This window comes from Capra hircus, chromosome 21 (assembly GCF_001704415.2).
Source record: "Capra hircus breed San Clemente chromosome 21, ASM170441v1, whole genome shotgun sequence".
Classification (NCBI taxonomy): domain Eukaryota; kingdom Metazoa; phylum Chordata; class Mammalia; order Artiodactyla; family Bovidae; genus Capra; species Capra hircus.
Genome location: NC_030828.1, coordinates 16,745,267 through 16,766,541, shown reverse-complemented (window position 1 = coordinate 16,766,541; position 21,275 = coordinate 16,745,267). Strand labels below are relative to the sequence as shown.

The 21,275-nt window shown below is 42.3% G+C and overlaps 1 protein-coding gene across 1 annotated transcript in view; it reads right to left on the bottom strand.

The window, feature by feature from the left end:
* Nucleotides 1-21,275, bottom strand: part of AGBL1 (ATP/GTP binding protein like 1) — an 843,984-nt gene that overhangs the window by 373,358 nt on the left and 449,351 nt on the right. Inside the window, exon 19 of the mRNA XM_018066611.1 lies at nucleotides 14,280-14,456. Within this exon, the coding sequence (XP_017922100.1) occupies nucleotides 14,280-14,456 (177 nt within the window). The remainder of the gene's footprint in view (nucleotides 1-14,279; nucleotides 14,457-21,275) is intronic.

Genomic DNA, 21,275 nt, shown 5'->3' with positions numbered 1-21,275 from the left:
GGCCAGCAATACACTTCACATTACTTTCCATCTCATTCCTGCCTCACTTTTCTTATCTCTCACTTTCATTTTCTCTCATGCTTGGTCTATGGTCGTTTCCTGTCTCGTCTGAGATAATAAAGTTTACGAAAGCATGTTCCAAATTATAAACCACTCTGCAAAGGGAAGGTATTTTTTATTGCTGTGATTGCTGCTGCTTTCAGGAATACTTGGGGGTATACAGAAATTCATTTCATAAAGTAATCAAGATTACCCTTATTTATATTTCATCATTCATTATCAGCCTAAGAAGGATTTTGAGACATTTTTGATCTTTCTGATTTGACCATGTGTCTTCAGGGAGCTATAGTCAACTATAAGCCTCATAGAAACACCTGCAAAACATTTCTGTATCTTCCCAAGGAAGGCACGGTAGAATAAGGAGCAGGATATTATATTAATACTTGAGTGCTCCAGTGGACCCAGATGCAGCCTAACACATGCCACCATCATGGAATTCCATGGTGAGATTTAGAAAGAGGCAATGAGAAGAAAGTAGCATGAAAGGAAGCTGGGATGAAACGAAAGTCAAGAACTTCCTGAGCCTATCCTACTTTCCATCAATTATATTCTATTTCATTATAAAAGTTACCTCCCCCAATTTTGCAAAACAAAAATAACTTATGGATAATTTATATTCTGCTCCAAAACATTTAAGGAAGGTCTAAATGATCTCCTTCTGTGTTTCCTGCAGCACCCAGTTGTTTTATATGACTCTCTGTTGCTATTGCTTACTTAATTAACTCCCTTTCTGTCTGAACCATAAACTGCGGGAGAGTAAGAAGCTGTCAGTTCCACTCTCTGTCATATTCTTGGCACCTAACATATTGTCTGGATTTTTTTTTAAATGTTTATTGAATGATGAATGAAAGAAAGAATGAATACAGAATGAAGATGCATTGACCATGTATCTGACTTTAGCCAAGTGTTTTCAGCTTTCCCTATATATCCTCAAGCCCCTAGCTTCAGCTTAAAACAAAGTAGATACCTAATAAACATGTGCTAACTAACTGATAAAACAACTATAAATCTATATAAAATGTCTACTGCCTACCTTCTGACAACAAGGTTCAAACTATTCTCCTTTTGCTTTTGCTGCTAAGTTGCTTCAGTCACGTCCAACTCTTAAGGATCCCATGAACTGCAGCCTGTCAGGCCCCCCCTGTCCATGGGATGTTCTCTTCTCATTTATATTCAATGGAAAATAGATGGATAAAGAGAATCACTGCTCAGTTTTATAAATAGAAATTTCCAAGTCTACTCCACTGATGTGAAAATATGATAAATAATATGGAAAGAAGAGCTGGAAAAATAGAACTATTACCTGCCCCTCCACGCCCACCCCCCCCTCACCCCAGTTAATGATGGTATTGCGGTCCAGGGTCCACTCCGTGTTGTAGAGGAGACAGCTCCACAGCTAATACTTCCAAAACCTGAATCCTCCCTTCTCAGCACATTTGTAAGGAGATGCTACCCCAAGGAACTCAATCATGCACCAAGACCAGAGAAATGAATCTCAGGCTGGGCCAATCCATGTTCTCTGTGCAAAACGTTTAATGGATTAGGGAGCTCCCAGGCAGTCCAGTGGTTAGCGCTCCTCACTTCCACTGCAAGGGGCATAGGTTTGATCCCTGATCAGGTAACTAAGATCCCACATGCTGTGCAATGGGGTTAAAAAAAAAAAAACACCTATATCAAATGAATTCTTTCTTTGTTTTTATATCTGCTCCCTTAGGGCATCTGGGTTCTTGCACTTACATTAATCACATGAGGAGAGAAAGATTTACAGAGATAAACCATCTTTTCTTCTTCCTGGTCTTTTGAAGCCAAATTATTTTTAACCTATCAGAGGTCATCAGAGGCTCATTGGATTATCCTGTGCTGCCTGATTCTGACCTTATTTTTGATACAATGAACCATTTTCTACAATGGGCATTTAAAACTCACAGCTCCCAGGGCTTTAGAAATCCCGGGAAAGGCCCCTGCTGGCAACCTTATTAGCATCTCTGCCTCTTGATTTTTATTTAATTCCTTTTAACAGTCTAATCATAAGGCTGACAGACTTTATGGAATGGGGGGATACAGAATGAGGAACATATTTCACTATATCATTAAGCCTGCAGTGAGTTAATAAATAGCTCATTATGTGTTTTGAGATATACAAAGAGGTTAAGAAACCAAAACAAAAGCAGAATATTAACGCAATACTTGTTGAATCACTGTTCGTAAAAAAAAAGAGAGAGAGAGAGAGAGAGAGAGAGAGAGAAAGGGGATTGACATGAAAGATTTAAATAGAGTTTCATACTAAAATGATAGATTAGCATTTCGATTTCATATTTTTCTCTACAAAGGAATGGAGTGTCATTCCAATGACAAAGCAGATGTTTGGGAAATGGTCCTCTGTTCTGGAAGGCTGATATAGAATAGAAAGTATAGCAGGGAAAAAACAACAACAAACTCATCTAGCATTAAAACACTTGCACATATCAACAAAAGGTCTCCTGTTGACGATGGTACTGATAAACCCGTTTGCAAGGCAAGAAGACAGACACAGGCTTGGAGAATGGACTTGTGGACACAGCAGGGGAAGCAGAGGAGGGGATGATTGGGAGGGTGGCACTGATATATACACACTGCCACGTGTGGGAGCTGGTGGGAAGCTGCTGGACAGCCCAGGGAGCTCAGCCCAGGGCTCTGTGATGACCTAGAGGGGTGAGATGGGGGTGGGAGGGAGGCTCAGGAGGGAGTGGGTGTATGTATACATATAGCTGATTCACTTCACTGGACAGCAGAGACTAACAAAACATGGTAAAGCAATTATACTCTGTCTTTTTAAAGGTCTCATATTAGGGATTATGTTAACCTTTTAAACCACATTCACATACAGCACCTCATCCCAGCTCACAAAAATTCTGGGAACAATGTGCTTGTCTAACAGAGAAGTTAGAGCTCCCTAAGTTTTCCCTTTCTGGACCTCTAATCCTTTCTCAAGGCCCTGCCAACCAATCGTACATATGCGTGCATGCTCAGTCATATCCGACTCTTTGCAACCCCATGGACTGCAATCCACGAGGCTCCTCTGTCCATGAAATTTTCCAGGCAAGAATACTGGAGTGGGTTGCGATTTCCTCCTCCAGGGGATCTTCTCGACCCAGAAACCAAACCTGAGTCTCCTGGATTACAGGCAGATTTACCAACTGAGCCACCTGGGAAGCCCTCTCAGCAAACCAAGGGTGCTCTAAATCAGGGCTTTCCTAGAAATATGGATCACCTGGGGATCTTATTACAAGGCAGATCCTAAAGCAGTAGGTGGGGCCTGAGACTCTGCATTCATCCCAGGTGAAGCTTGGGAGCTGCTTCTCATTCTAAATGACCACCTGCACAAAGCAGAAAACATTATTGTCCTACAGGTAATTACAGAAGATTTAGATTGAAGTTACTCTAATACACACTTAATACGATGCATCATTGTTCTTGTGCTAATTGATAAGTAGACAGATAGTCAGAGATTTACAGACCCCATTTGATTTTCACAAAGTCAAGTCAAACACTTCTGAGCTGATTTAAAAGCAGACACTGGGAAGCTGTGATGGGCTCCCTGGAAATCTTGGATTCAATAAACTAAAGCATGAGCTCTTAATCTTTCTGTGTGTGTGTGTGTGTGTGTGTGTGTGTGTGTGTGTGTGTTGGGGGGTGGGGTGCTTGCTCTCCCTTTAAAAATATCTAAAAAAAAAAACTGTAGACACTTTCCCCAGAAAAGTGTACACAAAGGCAAACAAATTGGTGTATAATTATATCAGTTCCTAGACACTTTTGTTCCACAAGCAATTTAAGAAACTTTAACCTCATGCTGTCCAAAAAAACTAGAAAAATAAATAAAATGAAAAATGTCTTTCAACTCACTGGGATATTAGGTAGTTTTTAAATACAACTTTTCTGGGAGAACTAAGCCAGTTACCTAAAAGGACAGATGAAACACAACATACAAACAAAAAAAAATTTTTAAGGTAGGGGGAGGCAGAAAATTTGAGACTTTACAATAACAGCCATGAGAAAGTCTCCACAGCTCCGAGCTGCTGCTGCTGCTGCTAAGTCGCTTCAGCCTTGTCTGACCCCGCGCGACCCCATAGGTGGCAACCCACCAGGCTCCCCCGTCCCTGGGATTCTCCAGACAAGAACACTGGAGTGGGTTGCCATTTCCTTCTTTAATGCATGAAAGGGAAAAGTCAAAGTGAAGTTGCTCAGTCGTGTCTGACTCTTAGTGACCCCATGTACTGCAGCCTACCAGGCTCCTCCATCCATGGGATTTCCCAGGCAAGAGTACTGGAGTGGGGTGCCACAGCCCAGAGCAAATCAGGAGAAAGAGAACAAAACCAGAAACTACAGAAACCAGCTTCAAAACCATCTCTCCTTTCACCTTTGGGTGGCCCACTTTATCTCTCAGTGACTAAGAATCACAGTTCCCAGGAGTGCTTGATGAAATGCAGATTCCTGGGCCAAACCCCAGGTCTAACAGAGATGTGGTTCAGAAACCTGCACTATACACAATCCTGAGGTAATTTTTATACACAATAAAGGTTTAAGTAATACTGTTTTCCCAGCAGTCATGTATGGATGTGAGAATTGAACCATAAAGAAAGCTGAGTGCTGAAGAATTGATGCTTTTGAATTGTGGTGCTAGAAAAGACTCTTGAGAGCCCCTTGGAGAGCAAGGAAATCAAATCAGTCCATCCTAAAGGAGATCAACTCTGAACATTCATTAGAAAGACTGATGCTGAAGATGAAGCTCCAATACTTTGGCCACCTGATGCGAAGAGTCGATTCATCGGAAAAGACTGATGTTGGGAAAGATTGGAGGCAAAAGGAGAAAAGGGTGGCAGAGGATGAGATGATTAGATAGCATCACTGTCTCAATGGACATGAATTTGAGCAAACTCCGGGAAATAATGGAGGACAGAGAAGCCTGGCATGAAACAGTCCATGGGGTCACAAAGAGTCTGAGATGACTTAATGACGGAACAACAACAGCAACAATTCTCAAATTACATTAATGAAATTAAGATACCCCTCGACTCTCATTCAGAGCTCAGAGAGAGTGATAGTCTATATGAGGTTGCCCATAGGACAGAAAAATTACTTCCAAGAGAACAGTGATGCAAAATATTTTCTTGAGTTGTGCTCATGATCAGAATAGGCTTAAAAAAAAAAGTCTTTGTTGAGTTTGTTACATTTTTTCTGTTTTATGTTTGGCTGTTTGACCATGAGCCATGTGGGAACTCAGCTCCCTGACCAGGATCAATCCTGCACCTCCAGCCTTGAAAGGTGAATCTTAACCACTGGAGCACCAGGGAAGTCCCAGAGTAGGCTTTTAAATTCAGAAATTTTGGAGGAATTTAAATCTGTTTCCTTGCCGTGGCCTCTACTCCTCACTCTTCCCCTAAGAACAGACTCACAAGTTTCCCTCCCCTTTCCTAGAACCTCATCTATAAACTATTATGTAGGTTATATTATTATATAGAATAATAATATTATATATTATTCTATTGATAGAATAAAAGGTGGATAGTAGAGGAAATGTCTAAATAATACATATAGAAGCTGTTTTGATATACCTAAATCTATAAATGTAGATATATGGATATTAGCCTCAGTAAAAGTCAAAATCTATGATTCTCAACCATGGCTTCATAGCAAAGTTAATAAAATCACAGATACCTAATCTCCAACCCCAGAGGTTCTAATCAAGATCTGAGTAAGACAATTATGGATGAAAGTTAGAGCCAAAGTGTCTTCATTTAAAATTAAAAGAGAAAGTAATCATTAAAATTTCTTACATACCATCAATAATAGTACAGATGATTAAAAAAAAACATGAATGTCTACTAGAAAAATAAAGATCTGTGTTTTACAGCCATTTGTTCATTCAGCATCTGCATAGGGAGGAATAGGGAGGAAACCATTTTTACAACTAAACCCCGTAGAGGTCAGGTAATTGTCTCAAAGTTACGACTGCGTAGTGCAGAGGTCTCCTTGGAACTCAGTGTCTAACAGTGTGTTAGTCGCTCAGTCGTGTCTGACTCTGCAACTCCACGGACTGGAGCCCGCCAGGCTCCTCTGTCCATGGAATTCTCCAGGCAAGAATGCTGGAGTGGATAGCTATTCCTTTGGCCATGGGATCTTCCTGACACAAGAATTGAACCCAGGCCTCCCGCACAGCAGGTAAATTCTTTACTGTCTGAGCTGCCAGGGAAGCCCATGTCTCACACAGACATCCACACTAAAGGGTAAGCTGAGACTTCCCTGGTGGTCCAGCGTTTAAGATTCTGCTCTTCCAATGAAGCAGAAGCAGGTTTCTTCCTTGGTTGGGGAACCAAGATCCTACATGCCGCTTGGCACAGTCAAAAAATAAAAATTTTTAAAAAAAAAGATAAATAATGTTTGTTTAAAAAAAAATCAGCCATACTTCCTGTATGAATTTATGGAGAACCACTGGTGGGTAATATGTGCATACACGTATGATAGGCACACATAAATGTGTTTGGTCAAGAGAGAAAGAACATACGTGTATTCCCTGGCAGGGGGGCAATTTTTCAGTTTAGGACATTTGAGGAAGAAAAGTGTCCTCAAACAAAGACTAGTCAAGTGCAAAGAGCTGTGTGAGAACCCTAGATCTCTAACAGGACAAGAAAAGCAGTCATCAGGAAGGGAAATGAGTCCAGAAGAAAGGCAGGGACTTGTCTGATACAAACTTCAATATCTTGTTTCACTGAACACTAGCTCCACTCCCCTCATTTTCCCTGCTGGTAGAAAGCTGTCAGTTCATAGTGTTACAGTCCTCCAGAGTCTTTTTGTTTACTCAGGCAAGGCCAACAAAGAAACAGGTCAAGATGAATGAAGGGGTGTGAAAGGACGGGATGGATGAACAAAGGCTCCTGACAAGCAGCTGCTGCTTCTCACTTCCGTCGTGTCTGACTCTGTGACCCCATGGACCGTAGCCCACCAGGCTTCTCTGTCTATGGGATTCTTCAAGCAAGAATACTGGAGTGGGCTGCCATTTCCTCCTCACAAATAGCTAATTGGTGCTTATAAAAGCACAGCAGTTTCCCATTAGAAAAATCACATGCCCAGCAGTGGTTACCGAAGATTTTTAGGGCTTTCAGAATCATGCCAGGTCATCCTGGTCTAGGTAACCCCAAAGCCCCATGGATAATCATCAAAGGCTGCCTATTTCAAACACAATTTACCAGCGACCATGCCCATGTCTTTGGTCTTCCCTGGAGGAGACCCAGGTTCAATCCTCGGTTCGGGAAGATCCCCTGGAGAAAGAAAAGGCAACCTCCTCCAGTATTTTTGCCTAGAAAATCCCATGGACAGAGAAGCCTGGTGGGCTACAGTCCATGGGGTCACAAAGAGTCAGACTCGACTTAGAGACCAAACCACCACCACATGCCCGTGTCTTAGTTCTAATTATATCTTCTTATTATAGACAAGAAACCCATACCCACTGTTGCAGATTTCCTTGAAAGTGAAAGTGTTAGCCGCCCAGTCGAGTCTGACTCTGTGTGACCCCAAGGACTGTATCCCTCCAGGCTGCTTTGTCCATGGAATTCTCCTGGCAAGAGTACTAGAGTGCATTGCCATTTCCTTCCTCAGGGGATCTTCCCAATCCAGGGATTGAACCCACGTCGTTTACACTTCCTGCATGGGCAGGTCGGTTCTTTACCACTAGCGCTACCTGGGAAGGGCAGATTTCCTGAGTGACAGCCAAAAGCAGAAGCTGGGTCACCTGTTTCCCAAGCCCAGGATTCCTTTCACCAATGTCATTCAGCAAGGCAGAAAGTAGGGTGGGTAAAAGCAAAGATTCCAGGGCCACATGTATCTGCAGTCAAATCTTGATTCTAAAATGTATTAACTGCATGGCATTGAATAAGTTACTTAACCACTCTGCCCAGGCATACCAATTAGTAAAACAAGGATGATAGTGCTGATGATGATAAAACAAAATTGACAGTGTTTTACCCTGCAGTATCAAAAAAATGGATTAACTTTTAGCTACAAAAGATTTCGGTGGAGTGTGTTAGTTGCTCAGTCGTGTTCAACTATTTGTGACCCCATGGACTGTACCCAGCCAGGGTCCTCTGTCCATGGAGCTCTCCAGGCAAGACTACTGGAGTGGGTAGCCTTTCCAGGTTTTACACACAGTAAATAACATAGATTGTTCGTTATTATTGCTTCCTTAAGGGCATTGTATGTTATAATATTCAAGCAGCACAAAACAGAATTCATTATCTAAAAGAAAAGTAAAAATATTTTGGGCTTCCCAGGTGACTCAGACACTTAAAAATAAATAAAAATGTTTTTTTAAAAAGAATTCATTATCTATGGCATGGCTCTCAAATTTGTCTTCCAAGAAATTCCAAGAAAATCTAAAACTTCTCATGTTCTTGATCGTGAAAACAAGACTGGTGATCATCTGTTTGGGCTTCACAGCACAGCGATATGAAGACAAATAAAAAGCTCTTTTCGGTTCTTAGATCTAACTATTCTGTACTTTCTTGTCTGACCCAGTGCACTAGATTAAATAATGTCTCCCCCAAGTCAGTGTCATTCCAAGAACTGCACAATGTGACCTGATCCAGAAATAGGGTTGCTGGAAACGTAATTGGTTTAGATGCAGTCATACTGGAGGAGTGTGGGTCCCAAATGCAATATAACTGGTGTTCCTATAAGAAAAGGAGAGACGACATGGAGACAGAGTCAGACAAGTGGAGAAGATGGAAATGAGATTGGAGTGATGCACCTACAGGCCAGGAAACATCAGAAGTGAAAAGAAAGCCATCAGCCCGATTCTTCCCTAGGGCTTTCAGAGAAAACATGGTGTTTCTAACCCCATAATGGTGGACTTCTCGCCTCCAGAAGTGTTACAGAATAAATATGTGCTGTTTTAAGCCCCTGAAAGTGTTAGTCACTCAGTTATGTCCAACTCCTTGTGACCCCATGGACCACAGCCCTCCAGGCTCCTCTTTCCAGGCAAGAATGCTCCAGGCAAGAATACTGGAGTGGGCTCCATTCCCTTCTCCAGAGGATGTTCCCACCCCAGGGATCGAACCCATGTCTCCTGAATTGCAGGCAGATTCTGTACCGCCTGAGCTACCTGGGAAGCCCTGTTCATTTTTGGTAATTCATAAGGTAGCCATGGGAAACCAATATAACTCAACCTCCCTTCTGGACCACACAGCAGTAGACCACCAGTGTGAGGGGCTTCCCTGTTGGCTCCGCAGTAAAGAACCCACCTACCAATGTGGGAGATGCGAGTTCTATCCCAGGGGCTACCCCACTCCAGTACTCTTGGCTGGGAAACCCCACGGACAGAGAGGGCTGTTGAATAAGAGCACTGGGAGCCTTGAAAGCCAAGTTGAGATGATTTAATTTTTACATGAAATTCATCCATATCAACCTATCTTCAACAGCCCAGGTGCTTCATTCCAACATTTATGTTTCCTAATTGAAGCCTTTGTGAAATACTGTTACAAGCTGTTTTGCAGAAGGATTGCAGGGGAAGGGGGACACATGACATAATCCCACCTGTGAGTGGTGAGAAGAGCAGGCTTGGGCTGAGGAGGAGGCTGAACTCCAACGCAATTGCAACTGAGGTCCAGATGACCCTACATGGACTTCTGGAGTTGGAATGCCCCCCCTTTGGGGTTTTCCCAACTGGGCCAGGCACTGGACCCCCACATAGACCAGCTGTTGGATGCAGGCTCACACAGAGAAGCCAGGGCTTTGGTCAAAGCAACTTCTACCAGCTCTAGGCAATTTCTGGTGATGGACACAGCTGTGAGCCAATGGGGAATCAGCATCTCTCCAAGGGGATTTAGGAGGTGCCTCACAGCATCTCCCACATGCACAGGTGGATGTCTTTCTGTCTAACCCTCATCTGTTATTAGAATGTGGCCATGTGTAATTCCACACCTGGACTTGGGGAACGAATCCATTAGATGCTCTGAAGTCAAGTACATAGTGACAGGCCTGAGAAGTCTGAGTTGCATTCTTATTCATTTCCCTCTCTCACCCACACACTTTCCATTTCCATGAATTACAACTCTTAAAGTCAAATTATAGAATGGCTTCTAATCACATTTAGACCGTGGTGGGGATTTCATCTCCTTTTTCTAGTTATCCATGGACAAAGGAAAATCACCTGACCCTACCCGGAAATCACCATTTATTCGTTCACTTACCCATTTATTGGTGAGACAACATACATACATAACACCTATTCCATACTAAAGAAGACACTGGGTGTAAAAAAGTGAATGAGGAGGGATGGGAACTGATTGAGACTTCACCCTCCAATGCAGGGGGTCCAGGTTCAATTCCTGATTGAGGAGCTAAGTAAGATCCCACCTGCCTCACCGCCAAAAAACCGAAAAGCCTAAACCAGAGGCAATACTGTAACAAATTCAATAGAGCCTTTAAAAATGATCCACATCCAAAAAAATCTTTAAAAAAAAGAGTAGCAATGGAAACATAGATTCTAAGCATATATATAGATAGCTAGTGGGAACTTGCGGCATGACTCAAGGAACTGAAACTGGGATTCTCTGACAATCTAGAGGCGTGGGAGGGAGTGGGAAGTGGGAAAGAGGCCCGAGGGAGGGGACATATGTGTACCCAAGACTGATCCATGTTGATGTATGTCAGAAACCAACACAATATTGTAACTATTCTTCGGTTAAAAATAAATGTTAAAAAGGCGTTAAAAAATCTTTAAAAATAATGAATGAGGAGGCTGTCAAAGGCTTACACTGATGGTGAGGAGTCGGCCTCCCTTATGATGAGGAATTTGGATTTTTTTAAAACATGATGATGGGTAATGGGCAGATGATTTGAATAGGCTGGGGTTATCTGAAATATCTCTCTGTGAGTGGTAAAGAGGATGGATAGCTGGGGAGTCCACAATACAGGGCGAGCGGCTGGCAGGCAGCGCTTGTCAACACACAGTTGAGTCACTCTTCAAACCTCAGCTGAGTCACTCTTCAAACCTCAGCTGAGTCACCCATCTTCTGTCCTACCTCTGACTAAGACCCTCCTGGCCATCCCAGGAGTCAGCAACACTGCCAAGGAGCCTGTCAACAGCCTGTTTGGGTGGGAGTGTTCACATTAGCCTCCTAAGCCACAAGCAGCCCCCAGGGACCCAGTCATAAGTTTTAGCATATGCAAATACACCATGCATGTGACCCCCAAGTCACAAACTCTCAGTGTAAAGCACACAGCTGTCCACGTAGGCTGAGTGACGTAAAAAAGAAGCCTACAAAGGATGCCTCATTCCACTTTGGCTTTTCCTCTCAACAGTCTCCACAGCTTTGGGCCAGTCCAAAGACATTAAGAAAATCTCTCAGTGGGTGAGACCTCCACATTAAATACAAATTATGGATCAGAGCATATAACCTAGCAGTAGAGGCTATGTTTCAAAAGAAGAAAAATAAATCAGGAGAATTTTTTTTTCAACATTCGTCAACTATAGACCTGAAAATAGAAGGGAAAATATCATAGTATTAATAATTATTAGAAGGTGAGAGTTTATATGCTTCAATGTTGTTCCAACATAAATGTCACTGTAAGAAATGATATTTCATTTCAATACTAACAAATCAGATACTTAGTGTGCTGAGAGAAATGATTGGAACTATTTTAAAGCTGCATTAACCAGAGAAACTGCAAAAATACTTATATTCTGATGAAGGAAGGATGGAATGCCCCTCATGGGGATATTTAAGCACCCTCCATCTTTGGATAAATGGTAATGCTAAACAAAAAAAAATGGAAAGATGACCTTAGAATAATAACCTCGGGACTCAACTGGGATTCAGCTTCTCAAAGTACAAAAATCATTTGCAGTATGCTCAGGATGGAAATTTCTATACAGCTTTATAGCTCATAGATTTCATTATATACCTCAGACAAAAATCACTGAAACACCCAACTCTGGGCTAACTTCCTCTCCCCAGGGTGCCCCCCCCCAATATGTAAAATTACTCACCGTCCTCTTGTGCAGTCTGCAATTCTGCTCAGTTACACAACAACATTTGTAAGAACAGAAAAACAAAGGGAAAGGGAAAACCAACCCTTTCAGAGAGGTGTTTCATATGCAGAATAGGATCTTAAAAGCAAAGCCAGGTCTGGCACTGTTAGGACTTTTCTCTAAGCCAATTCCTTTTCCATCCTTCCTTATAGAGACTCCATGCAAAGGCCATGTGGAAAATTTCACAGGACAAATGCTGAGTCCATATCTGAAAGCCATCCCACTGGGCAAGCTTCTTTCACTGTTTGTCATTTCCAACCGCCACCGTGTATGTTGCCTGAAAGATGGAGTGTTGGTGAGGGCCTGAACCTATGAGTCATTTAGTTTTCAAACAACAGCTCCGAGGGCCTTTGAGTGTCTGGTTGATTTATTGTGAATGGCACTGATACTTATGTGACTAGAAGCTGTTAGCCTGAATTGGTGCTTGGAGAAACAAAGTCAATGAAAGTCACCAATCCAATAAATCTGTGAGGGATGCATGGAGTTGTCTTTTAAACAAGTGACTGGCCCGTTTCCATCGAGAAGCATTCAGCAAGAGAGGCACAAGTCTAATAAGCATAACGTCTTGAGTCACAATAGCCCAGGCTTTTTTTTTTTCCAATCCTATGGGTTTTGAATGTCAAGAGAGTGAACATAATCCTAATGCAATAACCCCCCAAGTACATTTGTTTATGTATTTTCTTTTGACCTTTACAAAAATGTTGCCTAGCAGGAAGGAGCCTGAGGCTGTTCTCAGTCGCTCAGTCGTGTCTGACTCTTAGTGACCCCATGCACTGGAGCCCGCCAGGCTCCTGTGTTCATGGGATTCTCCAGGCAAGAATACTGCAGTGGGCTGCCATTTCCTCCTCCAGGGTTATCAGGAAGGAGAGGAATCTTTTATAGTATCTGCATTTCATACATGAAACATAGAGGTTTATAGAGGCAAGCACTGTACAACACTGCCATTAGCTGGAAGAGTGAGGTCTTTACTCTGAATTGGATTGATATTTATAAATAAAGATTAACTCATTCTCATCGTTTATTAATTCAGTAATAACAACAATTCTTTCAGGCCACTGTTTATAGACAAACTGACGATTTAACAGAATTGATAGGTCAAACTGGTTAGTCAGGAGCCCTATGTTGAAAAATATCTCTGAGCAGATGGGAAGTTAGATAATGTTCATCACCCACCTGTCACTCCCTGAACTGCCTTTGATGGCTAACAGATTTCTACAAGCACCGGATCATGGAGACGCCAAGTGCTTCCTAATGGTTCCAGGAGAGGATCAAAGCCAACGTGGTGGGCTTTAACGCTGGCAAGGTCCAGGAATCCTTAGGGTTCAATAGAAGTTACCCAGGAGTAGTCTGTCATCTTGCCTAACACATAAAAAAAAGAGCCCTGGCACTGTCACCATGCCCCTTTTTTATGCTCCTCTAGCAGGGACGGGGGAGCCTGGTGGGCTGCCGTCTATGGGGTCGCAGAGTCAGACACGACTGAAGTGACTTTGCAGCAGCAGCAGCAGCGGGGCAGTGGGACAGGCAGCTCTCAGAGCTACCCAGCTGCTCATACAGACAATACAGCTGCAGGAAGAGTATGATTCATTCCAGCCCTTTCCTTCACCGTTGAGACATGAGTCCCAGGCCCACTCATCTCGGGGAGACCCGCATTGGGCACACACTTCTGTCTGCTCTGCAACAGCAGGATAACAGAGAGCCGCTGAACACAAAAGACAGAGAAACACCAACCACATATGTTCGACAACATCGACGCCCTGAGCTGTGCCTTTTCCTGATGATGCATCGGGGACTGGTCTGTGTGTTGCAAAAGGAAAGAAAATGTTCTCATACATAAAACAGGGCCAGGAAGAGGTTCCATGAAAGGCAGGGGTGCCTGTCTGAGGTGGCTCCCTACCACTTGCCGGAGAGGGCAGATGATTGAAATACCAAATCAGCAGGCAGCCACAGATTGCTTCCAGGATCAACACAGATTGTGCTGCCAGGGAAAGCATTCATTGAACTAGTTCTTCTGCAAGATCAAGGGTGCTAGGCCAGACTTTCTGGAGACTTCTTCCTCTTTCAGACTAGACAGAAGGATCAATGGGTATGCAATAGCTCTCGATCACAGTGCATTGCTGCTGGACAGAAAGCAGAGGTATCCCACAGCCTCACATACCTGATAGGGACCCTGGTTGCAACCACAGTAGCTGCTCTCCATGGTGTAGCTTCTGGACACGCCCATCTCTCTCCACACCACTACCCGGGCTGTGGAGGCCCGAGATTTCTCCACAAGGAAGCTGCAACTGCTCATGGTAAACGCTGGTGCGAGTTTATCAAGGATTTTGGGAAGAGTCTACAATTAAGAAAATCAAATTATGGGGAGTTGTAGAGGATTGTATTTAGGCATCATTTAAAAAAAATAATAACTTCTTAGTATTAAGCATTTGAATATATCAAACACTTAATATATGCAACTGTAAATCTTATATCAGTCCTAAGTATTGAGTACCAATTTTTAAATCCTTTCCTGTAGTTATTGTTACTGTTTAGTTGCTAAGTCATGTCTGACTCTTTGTGACCCCACTGACTATATAGCTCACCAGGCTCCTCTGTCCATGGGATTCTCCAGGCAAGAATACTGGAGTGGGCTTCCGTATCTTTCTCCAGGAGATCTTCCTAACCCAGGGATCCTACCTGGGTCTCCAACATTGGCAGGCAGATTCTTATCCACTGTGCCACTTGGGAAGCCCCTTTTTTTTTCATTTTAAAGATGAGGAAACTAAAGCTTTAAAAACTCAGAAAGAATTAGCTTAAGTTCAACTATGAAGTGGGTGGGATGGGATCCAAATGCCAACATGGCCAACTCCAAAAACTATGATCTTTCAACCTCATCTTCCTGCATCACTATGAACCAATGTTGCAACATGTACGCAGCCTCATACATTACGGTGCTGAGCCCCATGGGAAGCCACAGACTTCACAGGGACCTGAAATTTAGAGAGTGGCTCAACCCAGACTCCCTGTTTTCTGGCTGGATTTTCACTTATCTAAGACATACGGACCACTGGTGCTTCTTAAGCAGGAACACATATAAAGTTACTTTGTTTCCTGAAAGAGTATAACTGCCAAAATGAACTTTTCAATCTCATCTTCTGATCTATAAATCTGAAGTTGGGGCAATTATAAAACTTATAAAAATCCATACCCCTTGGATTCGTACATACCATGTGAGATCACTTAATTTCCATTTAAAGGTAACTGTATGTCCTGCGCATGTGAGCAGTCGTTTTAGTCACGTCCGACTCTCTGCAACCCCATGGACTGTACCCACCAGATTACTCTGTCATTGGGATTTTCCAGGCAAGAATACCAGAGCAGGTTGCCCTTTCCAATTTCAGGGGACCTTCCTGACCCAGAGATCGAACCTGCGCCTCTTGCCTCTCCTGCATTGGGAGGCAGGTTCTTTACCACCATACCGCCAGGGAAGCCAGAAGGCATCGATAGACCCTAGTCTATCTACAGAGAGGGGACGACTAGTCCCTGGACCTTCCCGGACCCCAAGGATGGCATCCAGAGTTGATAGTATACCAATAATACACTTGGACAGTTCAGAAATTTTATGATATGAACGCAGAGGGTTCTCTCACTTCAGTGTTAGCAAAATCTCCAAAAATTAGCACATAGTAAAAAAAAGTATATAGATTAGATAAGAAATGGTATGATGTCAGTCTTTGGACAAATTCCTGGGAGAAGGTGGAGAAGCAGAACAAATGGATAAGAATGTGAATTAAGGAACTATTTTTCAAGAAATGCAGTTTTTGTTTGTTTCTAGAACATTGAGCAAATCTCTTAATATCTCTGGTTCTTGCTGTCCCCATGCTTAACATAGCTATTATATTAATATAAGGATTAATATAACTAATTATAAAAACATTTGACATCAGTATATATTAATGTGTTTATTAATGTAATCTACTATGATCTCTAAGTTCCTACATAGGCTCCAGACCTATAGCATCATAATTTTAAGGGAAATGACGTGTTAATGTTATCCTCAGAGTTTCTCCAATTCCTCCTAATTGATTTCATCTATCTACTCTTGGGGGCTTCCCTGGTAGTTCAGCTGGTAAAGAATCCTCTTGTAATTCAGGAGACTACAGTTCAATCCTTGGGTCAGGAAGATGCACTGGAGAAGGGATAAGCTACCCACTCCAGTATTCCTGGGCTTCCCTAGTGGCTCAGATGGTAAGAATCCACTTGTAATGAGGGAGACTTGGGTCCAATCCCTGGATTGGGAAGATCCCTTAGAGGAGGGAATGGCTACCCACTTCAGTATTCTGGCCTGGAGAATTCCGTGAATAGAGGAGCCTGGCAGGCTCCAATCCATGCAGTCACAGGGTTGGGCACGACAGGGAGACTTTCACGTGCTCACTCATCCACTCCTGGGGCTTCCCAGGTGGCAGTAGTAGTAAAGACTCCTCCTGCGAAAGTTGGAGACACAGGAGACGTGGGCTCGATGTTGGATTGGAAGATCACCTGGAGCAGGAAATATCTGCTCACTCCTGCATTCTTGCCTGAAAATTCCATGGACAGAGGAGCCTGGTGGGCTACAGTCCATGTGGCTGAAAGTCATACACGACTTAGTACCCATTTTTCTTGTCCCTCTTTTCCCATGATCCCTCACACTGTTTTTTTCCTTCAAAGTGTTCATCATAATTTTCTGTATGTAACTAGTTGCTTATTTTCAATCTCTCCTGAAGCCTAGAAGTTCCATGAGAGCAGGTCTGTATCTTCTCTGCACATGGATCAGTGCTGCTTATAGGGAGTACTTCATAAACTATTCACTGGAAAAAAATAGAATCTGCTTATCTAAGCTTTTTAATGACTGCTTAAATAGACATAAAGAGAACATTTCTAGTTTTGAGTCTGTACAATACTGTATTGAAAACTATAGCTTGGTATAGTCTGAAGTCAGGGAATCTGATCCCTCTAGCTATGTTTTTCTTTCTCAAGATTGCTTTGGCTATTTGTGGTCATTTTTGTTTCCATCAGTTCAGTTCAGTTCATTTCAGTTGCTCAGTCGTGTCCAACTCTTTGTGAGCCCATGAACCACAGCATGCCAGGCCTCCCTGTCCATCACCAACTCACGGAGTCTACCCAAACCCATGTCCATCAAGTCAGTAATGCCATCCAACCATTCTCATCCTCTGTTGTCCCCTTCTCCTCCTGCCCTCAATCTTTCCCAGCATCAGGGTGTTTTCCAATGAGTCAGCTCTTTGCATCAGGTGGCCAAAGTATTGGAGTTTCAGCTTCAGCATCAGTCCTTCCAATGAACACCCAGGACTGATCTCCTTTAGGATGGACTAGTTGGATCTCCTTGCAGTCCAAGGGACTCTCAAGAGTCTTCTCCAACACCACAGTTCAAAAGCATCACTTCTTCAGCACTCAGCTTTCTTTATAGTCCAACTCTCACATCCATACATGACCACTGGAAAAACCATAGCCTTGACTAGACGAACTTTTGTTGACAAAGTAAGGCCTCTGCTTTTTAATATAGTGTCTAGGTAGGTCATAACTTTCCTTCCAAGGAGTAAGCGTCTTTTAATTCCATGGCTGCAATCACCATCTGCAGTGATTTTGGAGCCCAGAAAAATAAAGTCAGCTACTGTTTCCACTGTTTCCATACAAATTGTAAAATGTTTTGTTCTAGTTCTGTGAAAAAAGCCATTGGTAATTTGATAGGGATTGCATTGAATCTGTAGATTGCTTTTGAGTAGTATAGTCATTTTCACAATATTGATTCTTCCAATCCTAGAACATGGTATATCACCCCATCTTTTTGTGTCATCGTTGATTTCTTTCATCAGCATCTTTTAGTTTCCTGAATACAGCTGTTTTGCCTCCTTAGGTAGGTTTATTCTATCAACTAAAGTGTTTGAGAATACTTGAATATAATTTCAATTTATCAGTGCTTTGCCTTGTTGCAAAAAGTTTAATCTGACATCATTTAAATGATCTCTCCTTTCTTAAATTAAGTGACTCTTCTTTTCTTAGCTAGTATAATCTCTCTCCAAAAAATCACACACTCTATTAATGGCATGAATTTGGAAAACTCCATAATCTATGATCCCTTTACTGGAGCCTTGGAGCCTGGAAGATGTGAAATTTATGAAGTTCAATGGGAACATCCTTTTACACTTCTACAGTGGCAATTTATCCATTCATTAAATAATGGGTGCCACACCATCTCATTCACAGTAAAGTCTTTCTATTTCCCTTTTGATTTTATGCAGATGGATCTAGGTCAGGGTGAGCAATGAAGATGATGATAGCTAGGATAGCTGGAGGTGGTTTGATATGTTTTGTTTTTAAATGATTAGGAAATTGATGAACTCTACACATGAATTGACCCACTGGAGACTTATTGCGGTGATTCCTAGCATCCCCCAGCTTGAGTGAGGAAAGAAGGCTTGGAACATTCAACTCTTCCCCTGACACTTTCTCTGTGTCTTAAACCTAATTTCAGTTTCCAAAACATTGATATTGTAATAGCTTTTCACTGAATGCTAACTATACATTCTGCATTCATTAATTCATTTAATCATCACAAGTATTGGGGGTAAGTTTTATTGTGTGTGTGTTCTCAGTCATGTCTGACTCTTCGACCCATGGCCTGTAGCCCACCAGAATCCTCTGTCCATGGAATTTTTCCAGGCAAGAATACTGAAGTGGGTTGCCATTTCCTCCTCTAGGGCATCTTCCTGACACAAGGATAGAACCTGCATCTCTTATGTCTCCTGCATTGGCAGATGGATTCTTTACCACTGTGCCACCTAGGAAATGATGCAAGTTTTATCATTATCTATGAATATTGTTAACTTTTTCTTGGAAAAAGAGAGCAAAAATTCGTGGTGATTCTATATTTAAGGCTGGATAGTATAGATTCTTTAATTTAAGATGTACTACTCATAGGAGATAATTTTATATAGGTCAGCATGACCTGATAAGATGAAATGTTTTAATCCAAGCTAGTTTCCTAAGTAAGATTATGCAGTTAAGCTTCTTGAGGTTTATCACAAGTACTCTGGTTGAGCCTTAGAGCAAATAGGACATGGGAGATAAGCTGCTGTTTCTGCATTAACAGCCTTAGGGGAATTCTAGTGATCAATAGCAGTTATGCTTCTATAGGCACAAATGAAGAGGGGGGAACAATTCAGGACACAGGGGAAGTATTTTCAGGTGAGACAGAAGCTTGGTGGGTTTTTTCCCCCTTTTCATACTCACTAACTCTGAAGGTATTTCATATTCAGTAAATTCATATATCTAGAATAATAAGTGGTTGAAAGTGAAAGTGTAGTCTCTCAGTTGTGAAAGACTCTCTGCGGCACCATGGACTGTAGCCCGCCAGGCTCCTCTGTCAATGGAATTTTCTAGGCAAGAATACTGGAGTGGGACTTGAACCTGGGTCTCCTGCATGGCAAGCAGATTCTTTACTATCTAAGCCACAAGGGACACCCCTAAGAAGAGGTTGGTACCATCATAATTGTGATATCATAATTGCAGTAAGAACTATATATATTGGTTCTTCATTCCCAGTTCTGACATGAGATTCCTAAAACATTTGTAAATTCCTATGTGATAAGAATGGTAGGAGCATATTTTCTTCTAATAAGGTGACTCTGGGTGAGTTCCTGAATCGCTCCTGGATCAGGGCTGATCACTACTTCTCTGTGAAAGAGAGAAAGGTTAGAGATGGAGTTAATAAATGATCAAGCCCATGTGAAGAAGTTTCCATAAAATCCAAATAGAATGCAAGTTGGGGAGCTTCCAGGTTGGTGAATTCTTCCATACACTGGAAAGTAATGCATCCCCAGTGCAGGTCCACACTTACAGAAACTTGGGACCCTCTCATATCTATATATCTTTTTAAATGGCTGTTTATCTTGTTAGTGACAGTTTGCCACTTGCCATCCAGTTCTACAAGGATTAAATCATGAGCTACTGCAATTTTATGAACTCAATTATTGTATCTCTTCATATCTACAAAAGCACTAAAATTCTTCATGGTGACGATTCTTCTCATGACTAGCAGAAAACTTCTGCAAAAAAAAAAAAGATGTTTGATTGTATGTATGAAATATCAATAACCTCAGATATGCGAATGACACCACCCTTATGGCAGAAAGTGAAGAGGAACTAAAAAGCCTCTTGATGAAAGTGAAAGAGGAGAGGGAAAAAGTTGGCTTAAAGCTCAATATTCAGAAAACGAAGATCATGGCATCCGGTCCCATCACTCCATGGGAAATAGATGGGGAAACAGTGGAAACAGTGTCAGACTTTATTTTGGGGGGTTCCAAAATCACTGCAGATGGTGATTGCAGCCATGAAATTAAAAGACGCTTACTCCTTGGAAGAAAAGTTATGACCAACCTAGATAGCATATTCAAAAACAGAGACATTACTTTGCCGACTAAGGTCCATCTAGTCAAGGCTATGGTTTTTCCAGTGGTCATGTATGGATGTGAGAGTCGGCCTGTGAAGAAGGCTGAGTGCCGAAGAATTGATGCTTTTGAAGTGTGGTGTTGGAGAAGACTCTTGAGAGTCCCTTGGACTGCAAGGAGATCCAACCAGTCCATTCTGAAGGAGATCAACCCTGGGATTTCTTTGGAAGGAATGATGCTAAAGCTGAAACTCCAGTACTTTGGCCACCTGATGTGAAGAGTTGACTCATTGGAAAAGACTTTGATGCCGGGAGGGATTGGAGGCAGGAGGAGAAGGGTATGACAGAGGATGAGATGGCTGGATGGCATCACTGACTCAATGAACGCAAGTCTGAGTGAACTCCGGGAGTTGGTGATGGACAGGGAGGCTTGGCGTGCTGTGATTCATGGGGTTGCAAAGAGTCAGACACGACTGAGCGACTGAACTGAAATGAACTGAAAATCACATATATGCTGACTTTCCCTCTTGCCTCTCTGGAGCAGTTTTGCGGAATTAACTGGGTTGCTGTCTCCCAAGCTATAGTCCTCATTTTGTCCTCAATGAAACTTAACTGGAGACTCTCACTTTGTGCACTGTTCTAAGTCAAAAACCTGTATCCTTTAGCATATCCTTAACTAAACTGGGAAATGTGAGTAAGTGTTCCTTTGAATACTATGAACTATTCTAGGAA